Below are 15,906 nucleotides of genomic sequence, written 5' to 3' on the forward strand. Positions count from 1 at the left end.
CCAAGCCCGGCTCCCCCGAGAGCCGCCTAGCACACAGTACCATCAGGCCGCGCCTGGCCTGCTGGCACGGGCAGGTCCGCACCACAGCGACGGGCCGCGGCACGCTGTGCGCTCTGCGGGCAGCAGCCTGAGAGCACCCGCTGCGGGCGGCTGGGCCACGCGGAACACTGCGGTTGACCCTGGCGACGGGCGGGGCGACTTCCGCGGGGCCCGGCGGGACGACTTCCGCGGGGCCCGGCGCGGCTTCCGGGAGAGGCGGGAGCAGCGGATCCAGGTGCGGCGTTCGGTTCTGCCCGCTCCGCGCCCTCGGCCGCCGCCATGGCCCGCAAGAAGCTGCACCGGCCTATCGCCGCCATGGCCAGGAAGATCCGCGAGTACCGGGCGCTGAAGGATCGGCCGCGGGACTCTGAGCGCTTCGCCGTGGACTACGAGACCATGCGGCGGCCGCTGACGCAGAAACGGCTGCCCGTGCGAGCCTGGGAGGACGTGCGGAATGAGAACCGGCTGTTGGCGCTGCTCTGCCGCCTGCCGCGCTTCGGCGTGGGCCGCACCGTCACCCGCAAGTCCTGGCTGTGGGCGCACCGCGAGCCATGCTACTGGGTCATCACCAAGGTGAAGGCGGACTACACGGCCGAGGTACCTGCCCCGTCCCGCCCGCCGCCCCGCCGCGCCCTGCGGAGCTCCCGCCCTCCACCCCGCCGCGACCCACCCTCAACAGGTTCCTCTTTTCTTTGCAGAACATGGACCATGGAAGAGCTTGGGGCTACCTGACCTTCAAAGGTAAAACCAGCTCGTTTTCCCACACATGGGGGCAGAGCTAGAGAGCACCGGGTGCGTGAGGGTAGCAGAGAAACCGCAGCCTCCCTGACTGGGAAATTTGTTTTTCTCACATCTTTTTATGGGAAAAGAAGTTCCTTGCATTTAGGGAATCTAGCCCCTTCACAATGTCTTTCTAAGGAATGCTGTGGGAGAGCCAGTGGAATATGACCTTGGGGAACAGCAGAACTAAAGGCTTATTAGATGAGCTGACAGACTGTTCTGAGACTTTCAAAGCAAGACACAGTATGAGCATGAGGGTATTCCAATTTAAATTGTCTCTAAAAAGGAAAAAGTGCAATGGCAGTGAAGTTGTGTTACTGGAATTTTAACTTGATGATTGGAGTTGTATGAGTGAATTTTCCTTTTTAGAGTTGCTTTATATTAAGTATATAATTTTCCCTTACTGGAATTACTGAAATAGTACTCATTCAAAGGTTTTAAGTTGTTGGCCACTTCTAACACTTAGTTTTCCAGGAAGCTTTCATCAGTGTAGGGAGAAATTACTCTTGTTCCTTAACCATGGAAATGGAACTTGAGAGAGACAAAGCAAACCTTTAAATTAAGAGAGGGAATCACCCACTCAGCTGGAACCTGTTTCTATTTCTATTTCAATTCTCAAGGACAGAAGTGAGATCCTATAGTATAGCAGGGAATAATTTGTCCAGCCCTTTGAAAACTCTGTTGACTCTTGCCTTTTGTAGCATTTTTGGTGCCAAAGAGTCAACACTTGCTGTGTCTGGAGGCATTTTTATGTGATGGTGTTACCCACTGGTGTTCATCATCTTTTCCCAGGCAAAACTGAAGAGGGAGTGAGGGAGATTGACAAAGCAATGTACCATGACTGGCGTATAGTGCCCAAACACGAGGAGGAAGCCTTCAAGAAATTCATCCCAGTGCCTGAGGTGACTGTTCGGTTCCTGCCATACCCACCACTGCTCCGAGCCATGATCCTTGCACAGTGGCAGAAGGAGGGAAAACCAATCATGGAAGAGCCAGTTATTGATCTGGAGAAGGTCCTGGCCTCTCCCCAAGAGTGGGCAAATAAAAAAGCTACTGGAACACCGGTATAGAGACTTCTTCAGTGTCCTAAGCATCCCATGTGCTCTCACTACCTGTTAGAAGCTCAGTGCACAAAGGGTCTTACAGAGCCCCTCTGTGCCCATTGTCCTAGGATGTTTCCAGCTTTCTCCTCAGCCCTGTACACCTCATCTGAAAGGGAAGATGCAGATATATTCAGACTCCTCTTCCATAACTTTGGTTACCGTGAGCAGAGGAGTCTTCTTGGTTCCCTGGATAGTCTCTAAATACACAGCTTCAGCTGCAGCTTCAGCCAGCTGCAGTTCTTTGGAGCATAACATTTTTTATATAACTTGGGTCCTGCATGAATCACAGAAAAATGACTGTAAATATCACAGTATTTCACAGAGCTGTGAAAAAATGTATCTTCAAATGGAAATAAATGTTAATTCTGCAGCACAATTCTAAGAAAACCCATGATTTTTTTTCAATGCCGAGACATTGTGACAGCCAAATGGAGAGCCATTAGCTCAGGCACAGCATCTGGTTCTCTGCAGAATGATCTGTTACTAGCATATGAAGGCAGTGAACAAGAAGTGAGGAAAATGACTTCAATACTAAGATAATCCAAAGCTATCAGTCTCTTACTCCCAAAGATGGCTGTCAAGAGATAGGGGAAATTATTTTCGCTCTGGTGATGCAAAGGAGGTGGGATTGGCTTTTACCATTTGAAGCCAATTGTAAATTACCCCTGTTCCAGGGCAGCATGTTGTGAACGTTAAAACATGCAGCTCCTGAGCACAGTTCATGGTATTTCATCTTCTCTTGCAGTGGCTGCAGATGCTGCTGCTGTGTCAAAGGCTGTTGGAGGCTCTGGTCTGGGTGTGGGTGGAGGGAGCACAAGAGCCATTCAGCTCTATATATCGATTCCCTGCAGAAGTAACTGTTTAGTTCCTGTGTCTGCAGATAGTCAGGAGGTGGTGTTCCATTTACTGCAGCATCCTGAAATCAAAAATAGCCTGAAGGGATTTAGTGAGGGAGGGCACCAACTGGACTCTGCTCCACCCAGTGTGTGTGGCCTGGATGAAGGTGGGAACATGTGACCCCAGCCAGCAGGAAATGGATGCAGGAGCACACAGACTGACATTGGCTACCTGTATTTCCATAGGGTTCCTCAGCAGAGGCTCCGCACCTCCTCACCAGAGGTTCCTCACCAGAGGCTTTACACCATGATTGAAGGGTTAAGATGCTATGGGATATGAAGGAAAGCTTTTCTTGTGAGTTAAAAGCTGGTCCTGTGACAAGGAACAGAACTGAGCCTGCCTTGTTGTGGCAGGAGCATTGCAGAGCATGTGCCAAATCTAGTTCTCTGGCTTCAGAAGGAATGGGAGAATCCAGGAGAGGGAGAATCAGGAGTAATGTTAAAGGCACGGTTTGAGGCTGTGAGCCTTCCTATGGCAGTTGCTGTGGCTGGAAGGTAGTTTGTCTGATTCCTATAGTCTCCACTGATGGGGACTGAGCTGAGCTGTTGCCTTCCTGTCTGCACCATGATTGAGGTACTACTGAACACAAACCAAGAACAAGGGAGATTAAAGGGAGGTGTAGTTGTGAGTCAGATGGGATGAATAAACAGTCTAGTCCTCTGTTCTGCACAGCTGTGATCTAAATGTAGCACCAGCAGAGGAAGTGTCTCCCTGAGGAGGCACACACAATGACCACAGAGGGCGGACCCAAGTGCTGGTCACAGCAGCCCCAGAAAGGCAAGAAATGACCCATGATCAAAGTATACCAGGGAGCCAAGCCAGCAGCAAAAGCAGATGGAGCTGATAAGGCACAGACTCACCAAGCAGCTTGGGTGAGGCAGGATCTCTGAAGATGATGTAGGCAAAATCCAGCCCCCTGGGTCCAAGGAGTCAATCCAGGAGTGGCTGGAGACTGACACAGTTACATGTTGAAGATCTCAGGTTGTGCTTCAATGAGGCTCCTGGGCCATAGGAGGAAAGGGTCCCTGTAGAGGTGGGGGTGTAGGTGGCACTTAGCACGACAGTTAGGACCTGCTGGTGAGCTCAGGGTCATGAAATGGGTGTCTTCTCACAGAGCCCTGGACAGCCTGGGAGCCTTACCCTGATAGTGAAGGTCCCTTCTGGGAAGCTGCACAGCCTGTTTGCTGTGTGTTGGATTCCATGCCCAGAACATAATGTGAGTTCTGATGAGCCTCCCAAACTTCTACATTTCCTCACAGATTTTTCACCAGCGTGGGGGGATTGTTTAAAGGGTGTTGGCAGTGATCTGCTTACTTAGCCACCAGACATGACTGTACTTCACTCACGGCCCTGCTCAAACTGCTTCTGGCTTTTTCGAAGGGTGCAGCCCCAGGGATTTAGGCTGGATCACAGCGTAAGTTTCCAAATCTCATTGTTGAGGTGCCTCCATTAACTGCAGAGGCATTGCCAGTTGTACTACACCCTGGCCTGTGGCACACCACAGTGCGTGTGTTGGTCACAGAGGTGACTTGCCTTAGGACTCCCTGCTTGGGGCAGAAGATGCTCCTCTCCAGTCTTAAGGACATGGTTCATTGCCATGTCTAGCCCTTGAATCATGCAATTCTACAAAATAACTATGAAGGTGTCCAAATGCTGCTGGGACTGAAAAGCTCCCTGCAGTCAAATGATGCTGATACCACCAATGCCTATGGGACTGTGAAGTGCCACCCTGTACAGTGCTGAAAACTGACCTGATATGTTATCCCTGGCAGTTCACCTGAAAGGGCCATCCTGACTAAAGTTCCAGCAAGCCAGCAGGTGAATGCTTCTCTGCTCCAGCTTCTATTTCTGAAGTTGTGCCACCTTATATTTCCACCTTTTATTTCTGCTGCTGGTACAAGCTATAGATTGCACTGTTGCTTGGTAGACCAGCCCTTCTGCTCTGACCCTGTGAGCCAGCAACATTTCATTTCCTGCCACTGAAATGCTCAACAGGGAACACTTGAGCTGCATTCCCACCCTTGCAAGTGTCCTCTTAAAGACTGAGCAGCAATCCCAGTGCCTTCATAGGAACACACCATGGTGCCCAAGGTGATGTTAACATGTTTATTACATACAGAACAGATACGGTTTGTAGTTGACAGCATAGGGGACAAAGCATGGGAACATATTCATACAGCAGGCTCTTTACAGAATGCCATCTTCATACCAAACAGCGGAGTTTACAGGCCTTAAGACACTTTTAAAAATCATTTTGTAACATACAAGATAAATTACATACATCACAGTGGAGATATGACAGAGAAGCGTACTGAAGCCAGTTAGTTCTCACCCTGATGCCCAGCAGCGATCCAAGGACACAGGAGCTATCAGCAGAGGCTGGGTCTCCCCCCTACAGCTGCCCCTCTGGGCCATGTGCTTCTCTTGGAGGAGAACATGGCATTGAGCTGGAAAGGAATCTCATGGGAGATTCCCGTGTGTTGTTAGGGCCCAGTGGGTGACAGGAGATCAAGTGCTGTCCCTTCAACTTCTCATACCAGATACAGAACAGTCAGTGGTACAAATGTTGCAATTCTAACTTTCCTATAAAAGAACTGACAGAGTTAAGGAACTGAACCCTACCAGAGCTTCTTTTTCCCTTCAACTAGCCCAAATTCTGAAATTTGCCTGGCCCTAACTGATGAACTATTACATGACAGTGGAATCTCTGCTCTATATGTTATATTGTTTATTTCAATGCACCCTGTGTTGGGAGGGATCCAAAGAGGTCTTCCTAGCAGAAAGCATATGGCAAAAGTGAATGAGAAGCCTGGCATGGTCAGCAGTGCCCCAGCAAAATGTCCCTGGTGTAAGGTCCCCCAGCATGCAGGTGGTGTCTCCATGTATTCCTTAACTTTGTGCCAGTCACAGAGTCCAGTATGTGTATGCCTGGAAGATGCCCTCTGGCTGGATTCCTGCCTTGTGGAGGAGTGGTGTGATGGATGCATGTCACCAGCACTGCTCACACGTAGCATGGGCACCATTGTGGCTGGATGAGACCTCTGTTCACCAGAGATGTCTCTTGCCTTCTTGCAGGGAAAATGTATGCCATGACCTTTCCTGAACTGTGGATACAAAAATTGTTTAGGTGCTGCTGTGTCAGGAGAGATGCCACATGTTAGAGCATCCCCTGGGAATATGGCATCCCTGCAGCACACCAGGATCTGCAAGCCTGGTCCATGGCAGCAAGCACAGGACACAGCAGGGAGCTTTCTAGGAGATGGAGGCTTGCCCAGTTGTCCCCATACAGTCACAAGGACATCTCTGTGAACCCTGGAGTGCTGTACAGGTCAGGCAAAAAAACAAGAGGACCACCAGGAGCTTCCAAATTCATCACTCACAAATGCAACTTGCCCTACTCCTGCACACCCAGAAAAGAATGTTTCAAAGGACACAGAATTTGTCATTTTGGGACAGTGTAAGAAAGGGAGAACACACCATTGCCTCTACATTTGGAACTTTCATATTCTGCATTTTGAGCTCAAAACCACTTTCCCTGGCCCCAATTTTTGCTGCTTCTTTTATAAGCAGAATTCACATGCTTCTTTTGTAAGCAGGATTCAGCATTGCTTAGACAGAAAGGGCTATCACCACTTTTCTTGGGGGCTCTCAAATTTTTCCTGGAGTCAGAAATTTCCAGCTTTTCAAACTTCTTACTAGCATAGTTAGTGCTTGTGATATTAGGTAAAAGATGTCAGGAATCTAGCCTCAATTCTTTTTGTGTGTGACATCAGGTGAGACATAGCCTTGACTGCACTTGTCCTAACCAACTGCCAAGTCTCTGTTTTCCAAGTCTCTGTGAAAAAAGATCTCCTTCCAGCAGGTCCTAAAAAGGAGACACAACCTTGAGATGAGGCAATCTCAAAGTGTTAATGCAGAACTCACAGCAGATCAACACCATCTGCCCTCACCTGTCTTTTAAAAGCCACCAAATGCAATGCAGAGATAACCACCACATGAACCTTTCAGAATGAACTCAGGAATTCTTTTCTGTATGGCTGTTTTGGAAGGGAGGGGCAAGAAAAGCTTTGCCTTTTCTTAAAAAAGCAACATTCTGGTACCCTTTTGCTACTACAGCTGTTTGGCCTTGACAATCAAACACCTATCTTCTATCTGAGCCCACCAAACAATTCTCTTGCGACACATACAGGCAGGCACCCAGCACATGACTGCTGAGGCAACAGCAGCAGCAGAGGAAGGGACTTTCCCCCTGCAAAGACGGAATATGTGATCCCCACAGTAAGACAGCTGCTGCCTTCTCCAGCCCCACAGCCGAAGTGCTGCTGAAACTATGATGCTCTTTGGAGGCTTCCTTAGACCCTTCGTTGTTTTAAGTCCAGAGAATGTTATTCTGTGCTTAAGGGTGAATAAGGATAAGATGATGATACTGGTGAACTAGAAGGATTTCTGCTGGGGTGCTGCAGAAGTGATTCATCATCACTGCTTTGGCAGGGAATGCCTGGGGACACACTTCTTTCTCATGCAGGTGGGAATGAGGCAACCTGCCCAAGAACCTGAGCCACCCCCCTCCAGCTGCCCCTCCTGACACTGGGCAAAGGTTTTCCACAGTCCTGGCTCCAAGCTCCCTCCATGGTGTACTGCCATTTCTCTCCTTTTATATGCCAGCTCCAGAGCAGAACAAGAACCTAACCACGCCAAAAGCATACGGGCCCGAGTTGAAAGCTGCGAGTTCAGAGGTTCAAGGGGGTCACAGTCCAAGGCAGGAACCGTTGCAGTTGTCCAGGGTCAGTTTCCAGCAGGAGTTATAATGCAGGCGTTTTGTATGTACATCGTGGCATTCAGGCGGGAGGAGGGACACTTACATTGTGGGAAAAGAGGAATTCTCACTCAGGGATGTATGATACCTGCCACACAATTATGTGGCTCCGTTCAGCCTTGGAAAGTACTGGCTTCACCTGGGTGCCATCTCCCACATTCTCTTCTGTTTCATCATCTTCCCCATCCCCTGAAGAGAGAACACAGAGAGTAAAAACGTCAGGAAAGAAAATGCTCTGGAATACTCTGAAGAGGCCAATACCCCTTTTAGAGTCCCAGCAGTCTGATAACAGACACTGTGAACTGAGATCTTTCTCTGCACCTGGAGAACATTTACAGCAACCCCATTCTTTTCTGAAGCTGGACTGCATGGATGGGACAAACTAGCTCCAGCAGCAACAAAAACCCTTCCACCCTTCAGGGAAGCTGATTTTACACACAGAGCACCCTCAGCAAGCAAGGGTAATCATAGTGGGGCAGCAATGTTTGGACCCAGTGGCACAGATGCATTTGTTCTTTCCAAAGCCATTCATACTGATGCTATTTTATGATAGTTTTAATATATTTGTAGCTTTGTAGATTGCTAATGCATGGCTGTAGCTCCCAGCACTTTTTCTATCCTTTCCCCCTATATTTTAGAACAGTAAACTAACCTTCTAACATATTCCTGAAATACTATTTATATTTAGTCTTGCTTCTTTAGTCAACCAAGAACGTCTTGCTTTTACCATGCATCATAGATGTAATAAATGTGGGGCAAAGCTCTTGGACCAACTCCAGTGGGGCAGAACCTGGGGAAAATTACCTAACCAACTGCTCTTCTAATTGGACAATATATGTTAAATATGCTAATTTGTTTAACTTACAAAGTGTAGAAGTCCTGTATCATGTGTGTATATTGCACCTGGAGGCCTCCAGTTAAAGACCTGCTTTTATATTACTTCCTATATTAACATAATCTCAAAACTGTGTTGTTTTGTTCTCGATTTTGTAGGCATCACTACAGCCATGTGGCACTGCAGCCACAGGGCACAGGTTGACAGCCCTGTGCTATGCAAGGAACATCCTTATTTGCCCTCACAGCCAGATGCAGGAGAAGCAGTGTGGGGCTTTTCTGCTTTGGTTCTCCACAACAGTGGTGCCTCATTCCATGACCACAGCTATGCACCCACTACCTTTCCAGATGCCTCCCACCAAGGGGACTTACCAATCCGGAAATCGATATACCCTTCTCCTCCACTCAACACCAAGACATTCTTTAGCTTCTGACCCTCCGTCTCAGTGGCTGCTGTGCTGGGGTTCTCCGAAGGGCTGTCCAACACACTCCCGTTCAGGGTCGCAAGGACATTGCCTAGGAGAGGACAGAGGTGCTGTTCGTGCCTCTGCTCAGCCCCCACACAGTTCACATGCACACAAACACATTGTGCGGACCAATTCTTTCTGCTAGTCAAATCTGGCAGTCCAGATTATTATAATCTCCAGTATAAATACAGATGTGTGAACCACAGGAAGTGTCAGCCATGGCCTGGACCCTAATCTGCTGCAGACCAGCTCCAGCCCCTGCTACAAAAGGGATGGAGGGATAAGCACCTGCTGAGGGAGAGTTGTGCTTACCTGGCACAGAGACAAAGAACTTGACAGCATCACGGTGGCCATGGAAGCAGAGCTGTGCCTGAGCCATGGAGCAGTAGGGAATGAAGCTGCTGGCAGATTTGTCACTGTTGTCATCACCATACACATGGATGACCCCACCAGAGCGACTGCCCTCTCCAGAGGTTGGTGAAGTCTTGTTGGCTGGAGACAGAGCAAGAACACCATCAGTGATAGCTATGAGTCCCCTTTACAAAATGGACTCAATCAGAGTGAAAACTCCTGAGCTGTGAAGAAAAACCTTTAAAGGTGCAGGTCTCTTTTAAAGGTCTTTTATGAATGATGTGATGGAGGAGACCACAGCAGATTACACATTCCCTCTCTTTTAGCCTGAGGCAAGCTAGATTGGTGTCACCAGCAGTGATCCTGTCCAGCCTCCAGAAAGAACCCACTGTCCTAGGATCAACCTTGGTCTTTTGTAGCTGGCAGGGTACCCAAAGTGTCCACTGTCCCCAGAAGGCAGCTGGAGGAGAATTACTACTCTGGATTAGTGGCATTGCTCAACTTCCAAGTCAAGTCCTTTGCTCATGCCCAGTAATGAGCACACATGCTGCTGAAAGCACTCTCAGGGTCTGGTGAAGCCTCTCAGCCCACTCAGAGTCATCACAGAAGTGGATGTCCTTCCTCATTTCTTGATTTAACCGTGACACCAGATTGTCAGCTAGTCCAGCAATGAACATCTTTCAGATGCTCACCATCCACAGCTTTCAAGGAGGGCTCAGGGCCCTGTACCCTTCATGACCAGGCTCCAAGAATGTGACAGTTTCCACTAACCAAGCAACAGAGACCAGTGCTCTCAGCTCAGGGTGGGAGATGCTTTCCTTCTGCATGCACTCACATCAGTACAACAGGAACAATATTAAACTAGGCAGCTTTCACTTTTCTGTAAAAAAGTTAATTCATTCATTATCTGTAGTTCTGTGTTTTAACTTTGGGTCAATTTCCGTTATGTGACTTGGACAAAAGAGACTTTTCCCTATCAGGCTCAAGCCAGGACAGTGGGACAAGTACAAATACTTTGATGGAGGAATGAGAGTCAATGTGTGTACAGTATCTGGCTTTTTTCTGCAATTAATATCAGATGCTTTAAAAGGAGGAGACACATGTTGATAACGCATCTGGACAGATACATGAATGTCTTTGAGTGAGAAAAAAGCCCCTTAATTTCTGACCCTGGAAAGGCATGAATTTGAACTGAAATCCTGCCTTAACTGGCACAAACCTAAACAAGTCTTCATGCTTATCAAGTCCCCTTGGGTTCAATCTCTTGTTTGATAACTTACAGCTGACAGGTGCCATAGCACCACCTGCCATTGGCCTGAAACTGATGGAAGAAGCATCACTGGAAAACAATGGATGACCCAGGGAGACCTTGGAAGAACACTACTCCTGGTTCCTGCTTCTGACTGAATGAACCTTTCCTGTCCCCATCTGGTCAACCACAGTAAGGGTACCACTGTTGAAGAATAATTATCCTTAAGACAAAAAACCAGAAGGATCAATAATGAGATGGAAAACATTGTTTATAGCTGTGGGAAATTAGGATATTTACATGACTGTCTCTGGTTGCTTTTCTCTAATGCAACTTAAAACAAAAGAGTGATGAGGAAAAATGGATGGAGAGAAGTTCAGTGGCAGAATGGAAGGTGGGAGAATGACTACATAGGAGGATGGGTGCAAAAGGAATGACATCTGTGGAGGGGAGGCAATGGACTTACCCCGGAGCCCAAGGAGTTGGCCGCGGTGGAGGACTACAGCTAGGCACAGGCAGGGAGTGGGAACACAGAGGGGCATGGGAAGTGACGGGCAGGATGGGAGAGAAGAAAAAGGTGATTACTGGGAGATAATTTGAGGGCAACAAAAATAGTTTAAAGCCTAGAGAAACCACTACAGAAGCTCCTATTAGTTGATACTAACTCTGTTCTCTGTTCTAACTTTGCTCTTACCATGCAGGGACAGACGTGGTATCTGAGGTGGGAGAGGGACTGTGTCACAAGGATCCACTGCTACATTTTTAGTGAGATTTTCTTGCTTACCACATTTTTACAGGAACACACAAAGATAAAGCAATTGGTTTACAGCAGGGAAAAACTTTAACTCAGAACAAGGACAGCAGCCTTAAGATAGAATGGGCTTCAAAAGGAACTCAGAAACAAGACCAAAATTGCAATGACCAAAATTCACTGCCCTCCTGGTGTTAACCCCAGACACATCCAACTTCATTGCCCTCAGAGGAGACCATCCCAAGTCTGACTTCCAGGAGGATTACAAGAGGTTTGCTCTTTTTACACAAGAGGTATTTGTTTCTCAGCTTTCCTGTGAGCATTGGTGAGAAAACACACATTTGGCTGCTTTCTGTTGAGAGCAATTGCAATCAGTCTCAAATCCTACTTCCCCATGGTGATCTGGATAAGACCTTCAAAATAAGATGCTGACAGGCAGGTTCAGAACAGGACTAGTAAGCGCTTCAATTAAACTTCCAGCTCCAGAGATTCACCTATTTACTCTTACTGCTGGGTCCCCTCACCAGACTGGATTTGGTGTAGGATACCTATTTCTACTTGATTGATAAAGCTGAGCCCTAATCTGAGTAAATGGAGCTTTTCTAAGCTCAGTTTTTGGAAAATACTGCTATGGAGACATTTAGATGACTAGGCCAAAGTGGAATTTCCTGGTGACTTCTCATCCCATGATCTACTTTTGGTGACTTACTACAATTCCCAAAGCTTTGTTTCTCCTGTTTCACAGTAGCTACAGAATCAGTTCACATCACTCTGCTCTGCCAAGGTCCAGGGCTGCTCATACTCTGGGCTCTTCTCCCTGAAATGGCTATGATTAAAGGGTGTCAAATGTCAGGAAAGCATCAGCCTGCCTGAACCACCTGCCATGCTGCACAAATAACACCTAAAAGCTTCCTTTTTTTTTAGGAGAGATGCAGGAGTACTTTGAATAAATGTCACTTACTCTCAGTCAGGGGAATGGAGATGACAACACCGTTCCCAGTGCCCACCCAAAGGCGGTTGCCAGCAATGAGTAAGGCTGTGATCCGCACAAAGGAGAAGCCCAGCTTTCCAGTGCCTAGGAAGCATGAATGAGAGTTGGGCAGTCAGTGGTGCCTTTGGGCAAGGTCTGCTTTGGGCAAATTCTGCCTTGAGCTCAGTAAGCAACAGACCCTCACCTAGCATCTTGCTGACATAAGGCTCAATGTCGACATCCTGCAGATGTTGATGGCTGTGGGCATGGTAGAGCCTCAGTGTGGAGTCCAGGCGGATGGAAACCCAGACGCCATCTCCAATCCATGCCAGCTGTCGCACCTGGCTCTCCCGACGAGGATGGGCATCAAAGGATTTCTAAAATACCAATGTGAGTTCACAGAAGTTTTGCCATTATCTATACTCCACATATACACATACTCAATTTTCAACTGAGATTACTTGTTTGGGTTCCAAAGATCTTGGAGGAGCTGTGTTAATGCCAGCTGATCCCAGCAGTTCATTACTGTACACAAAAAATTCTTTGCTTGAGCAGCTGTCTGGCAGGTTTGCAGAATTGATGGTCTTTTCAGACCACTTCAGGAGCAAGAACATTTAGACGCCAAGAGCTTTCAATGTACTTGATAAAAAAGGAAAACACACAACTCCAGGATAAATTCCAAAGATCAAACTGCTTTGGCTCACTAATGTGAACTTCAGATCCAGCACTTCTTCTCTCCTCAATCAGAATTACTTCAAGGATTCTCAGATTTGTACCAAGACCACTGTACTGATTTTCACCCAAAAGGCTCTAAACATTGTTTTCTCTTAATGGGATCCCAGGGGCTTGCTAACTGCACTGTTCCTTTGTGCCATAATGCCTAAAGATGGAGAAGCCTTAGATTATATGTGAAGAGTCACTGTAAAACAAACACCTATGTTTGGACAGTACATGGCCCCACAGACTCCCTAGTAAAGGCAAAGAAAATTGTCAATTTATACTTTCTGATAGAATTTGCTCTGCAAAGGGAGGAAGGAACAAATAACCCCTGGCAGATTTGATCATAATATGACCCAGACTGACAATCTTGGTCAAGAGCTATTAAGAATAAATACAACACAAGTGTGTGCATGCATAGACACATATGTGCTCTCTTACCTCAATCTGCATTGTCTTCGGCTGGATAACATGGATTTTGTTCTTGTAGCCACACCAGACTCTATCATAGACCACAGCCATGCAACGGATGGAGTGGTGAGTGTGGCCAAGATCCATCAGGTGGTAATTACTGAGATCCCACTGACCATCTGAGTTAAAAAACAAGTGTAGAAAGATGCATCTCCTCCATGACGTGAGCATACAACAGAATCCTCTACCTTTCTATATATATGTTCGTATACAGGTTTAGCTGATACTCAAATGCTCAGTTTACTTATGTCTGTGACCTTCCTATGACTCCTGTTTCAGGCACAGCCTTACACTTATGAAACGTAACAATAAAGTTTAGTTTGATGTCTGACAGCACTCGAATCAGGCCAATTTAAACATCCTTTATTGCAATGAAGTGAACAGGCTTCTCTAACAAGTACAACAAAAGCAGTGAGAGAAGAGGGAAGACAGCTGAAAAAGACTATGCAGAAACTTAAGAGGAAATGGGCCATACAGTCCTTGTGGTGGGGCTTCCTCACGTCACAGACCTTCAACATAATTCCCCCAAAGTGTTAAATCCAGGAAAAGTAATCAGATCTCCCTTCTTCACTCTTATTTTTAATAACCAGGCAGATATTGTGTCCTTCACAGACAGGAAGCCTCTATGTCATGAAGCTTTATCTTATTTCTGATGGGAACAATTTTGATGTGTCAATGGTCAGGCTTGAGCTCATGACAAAGGCTGAATCAAAATTTGAACTGCACAAGCCCAGAAAACTCTATATTTCTGCTTGCTGAATGAACTGCTACTCAATGAATAACTAAGTTCTTTAGTCATAGTTAGCAAATCCCCGTGTGCTGTCAGATATGAACATAGCTAAGACTGTTCAAGCCATAGGGAAACAAAATCCACAGCAGTGAAGAGGACCAGAAATTGAATTTACTAAGTGTACCTCAAAGAACTGCACAGCATATGTATTCCTGAAAGTGTCACATTTACTCCACATGTACTACACAGTACATACATACATTTTTGTTCAGAAAAGCTCAAGAAGTGGTGTTAGAGTACAGCTGAGATGGTTTAGGATATTGATGATGTGTATAATAGCCATGAGTTTTAACTCGGTGTTTGTACCCCAGCAGCCAGCAAATTTCTCACCTTGGAAGAGCGTTTAATCCACTGCTACACTTTCAGCCAAACTTTGTTTTCTCTATTACATTGATTCTTACCTTCTCCGCGATGGAATATGGCTAGTGTTCCATCTGCCAGCGCAACCAGGACCCTCCCTTTCACATGCCTGAAATAACAGAATAGTAAATACATTAAAAATGCAGTAGAAATGAGGGACTCAAAAACTCTTCCTGCCATCTATACACACCATCTTTACATAGTCTCCAGAATTCCCAGTCAGTTTAGCATTGCAGGAACATCCTGCAAGAGATCACACCACTCTCACTGCAGTAAGATCATCACATCTGTGAGTTTTCTGTTGAGGGAATTCTTCTCCTTCACAATACAAACACCATCAATTTCAACAAATTCCCCCTAATTTACCCCTCAGTGAAATTTTGCCTTTCTCCTCCCCACTTACTTCATCTTGATATTGCTAGACATGTATTCACTGAATCAGGTCAGGACCACAACTGAGCAGAAAAATGGGTTGATATGAGGCTTTCCCACTACAAAAACCTTGGGAAACTTCTCTCACAAAACAACACACTTAGGAAAGCAAAGAAAAAGTTGGGGCTGCCACATCCCTGGGAAGTGTTCAAGGCTGGGAATGTGGATGGGGCTTGGAGCAACCTGGTCTAGTGGAAAGTATCCTTCCTCATGGCAGGGAGTTGAAACAAGAGGATCTTTAAGGTCTGTTCCAACCCAAACCATTCTCTGATTCTAAATCTACAACCAACAGCTGATAATACCCTCTAAAGCATCACTAAGGCCCAAAACCTTCTCCTTCAGGTGCCTCGGAACACACACTTACACCAGGCTCAGCACAGAGTCCTTCAGCTTTATTGAGTGCAGACACTTCTTCCAGTTGGACACAGCGGAGTGCACATAAAGCCTGTGAGAGAGGACAAATTGGGGAGGTTAGCAGCAGAGCCCCACACCTTCAGCCTGCTCAGGTCTGAGTCTTCCCTTCTGGTAGGAAAGGTGGAGGTGAGGTAAGAAAATGATGTTAAATCCCTGAGACTATGGTGAGCTGAGCAATGAAATGAGGAATAGAAACCTTCTCCAGAAACAAGCAATAAACAAAAGGTGTGTGGACTTGAAAAATAGAGCCCAGAGCAGGGACGTGACACAGAGATCTGCCAGCCCAAGGGGAACACACCAGCCATTCTGAGCTCCCAGCCACATGGTGGGGGCGGCACTGGTGCAGGTCCCAGCATCCCTGGTTGACTCCTGATCTGGCAGTGTTGTGCTGGGCTCCATCTTCAGCTGCCCATTCTCCCTGAAGAGGCAAAAGAACGGTGTTAGAGATTTAGCAGCAGCAGTACA

At 47.0% G+C, this 15,906-nt stretch overlaps 2 protein-coding genes across 28 annotated transcripts in view; one reads left to right on the forward strand and one right to left on the reverse strand.

The window, feature by feature from the left end:
* The first annotated feature begins 225 nt into the window (after positions 1 to 225).
* MRPS34 (mitochondrial ribosomal protein S34) lies at positions 226 to 2,298 on the forward strand. The gene is made up of 3 exons (XM_066561004.1): positions 226 to 636; positions 738 to 780; positions 1,612 to 2,298. The coding sequence occupies exons 1-3, from the start codon at positions 319 to 321 to the stop codon at positions 1,887 to 1,889; spliced, it is 639 nt and encodes a 212-aa protein (XP_066417101.1). The 5' UTR covers positions 226 to 318; the 3' UTR covers positions 1,890 to 2,298.
* A 2,613-nt stretch (positions 2,299 to 4,911) lies between these two features.
* Positions 4,912 to 15,906, reverse strand: part of MAPK8IP3 (mitogen-activated protein kinase 8 interacting protein 3) — a 73,938-nt gene continuing 62,943 nt past the window's right edge. For all 27 annotated transcript variants that reach the window (XM_066560943.1, XM_066560934.1, XM_066560932.1 and 24 more), the window contains 10 exons: positions 15,740 to 15,859; positions 15,392 to 15,472; positions 14,637 to 14,704; positions 13,416 to 13,564; positions 12,463 to 12,634; positions 12,249 to 12,362; positions 11,003 to 11,041; positions 9,249 to 9,428; positions 8,842 to 8,985; positions 4,912 to 7,824 (listed from right to left, as the gene is read on the reverse strand). In XM_066560943.1, the coding sequence (XP_066417040.1) occupies positions 7,703 to 7,824; positions 8,842 to 8,985; positions 9,249 to 9,428; positions 11,003 to 11,041; positions 12,249 to 12,362; positions 12,463 to 12,634; positions 13,416 to 13,564; positions 14,637 to 14,704; positions 15,392 to 15,472; positions 15,740 to 15,859 (1,189 nt within the window). In that variant the 3' untranslated portion in view covers positions 4,912 to 7,702. The remainder of the gene's footprint in view (positions 7,825 to 8,841; positions 8,986 to 9,248; positions 9,429 to 11,002; positions 11,042 to 12,248; positions 12,363 to 12,462; positions 12,635 to 13,415; positions 13,565 to 14,636; positions 14,705 to 15,391; positions 15,473 to 15,739; positions 15,860 to 15,906) is intronic.

Source organism: Molothrus aeneus, chromosome 16 (genome assembly GCF_037042795.1).
Source record: "Molothrus aeneus isolate 106 chromosome 16, BPBGC_Maene_1.0, whole genome shotgun sequence".
Taxonomy (NCBI): domain Eukaryota; kingdom Metazoa; phylum Chordata; class Aves; order Passeriformes; family Icteridae; genus Molothrus; species Molothrus aeneus.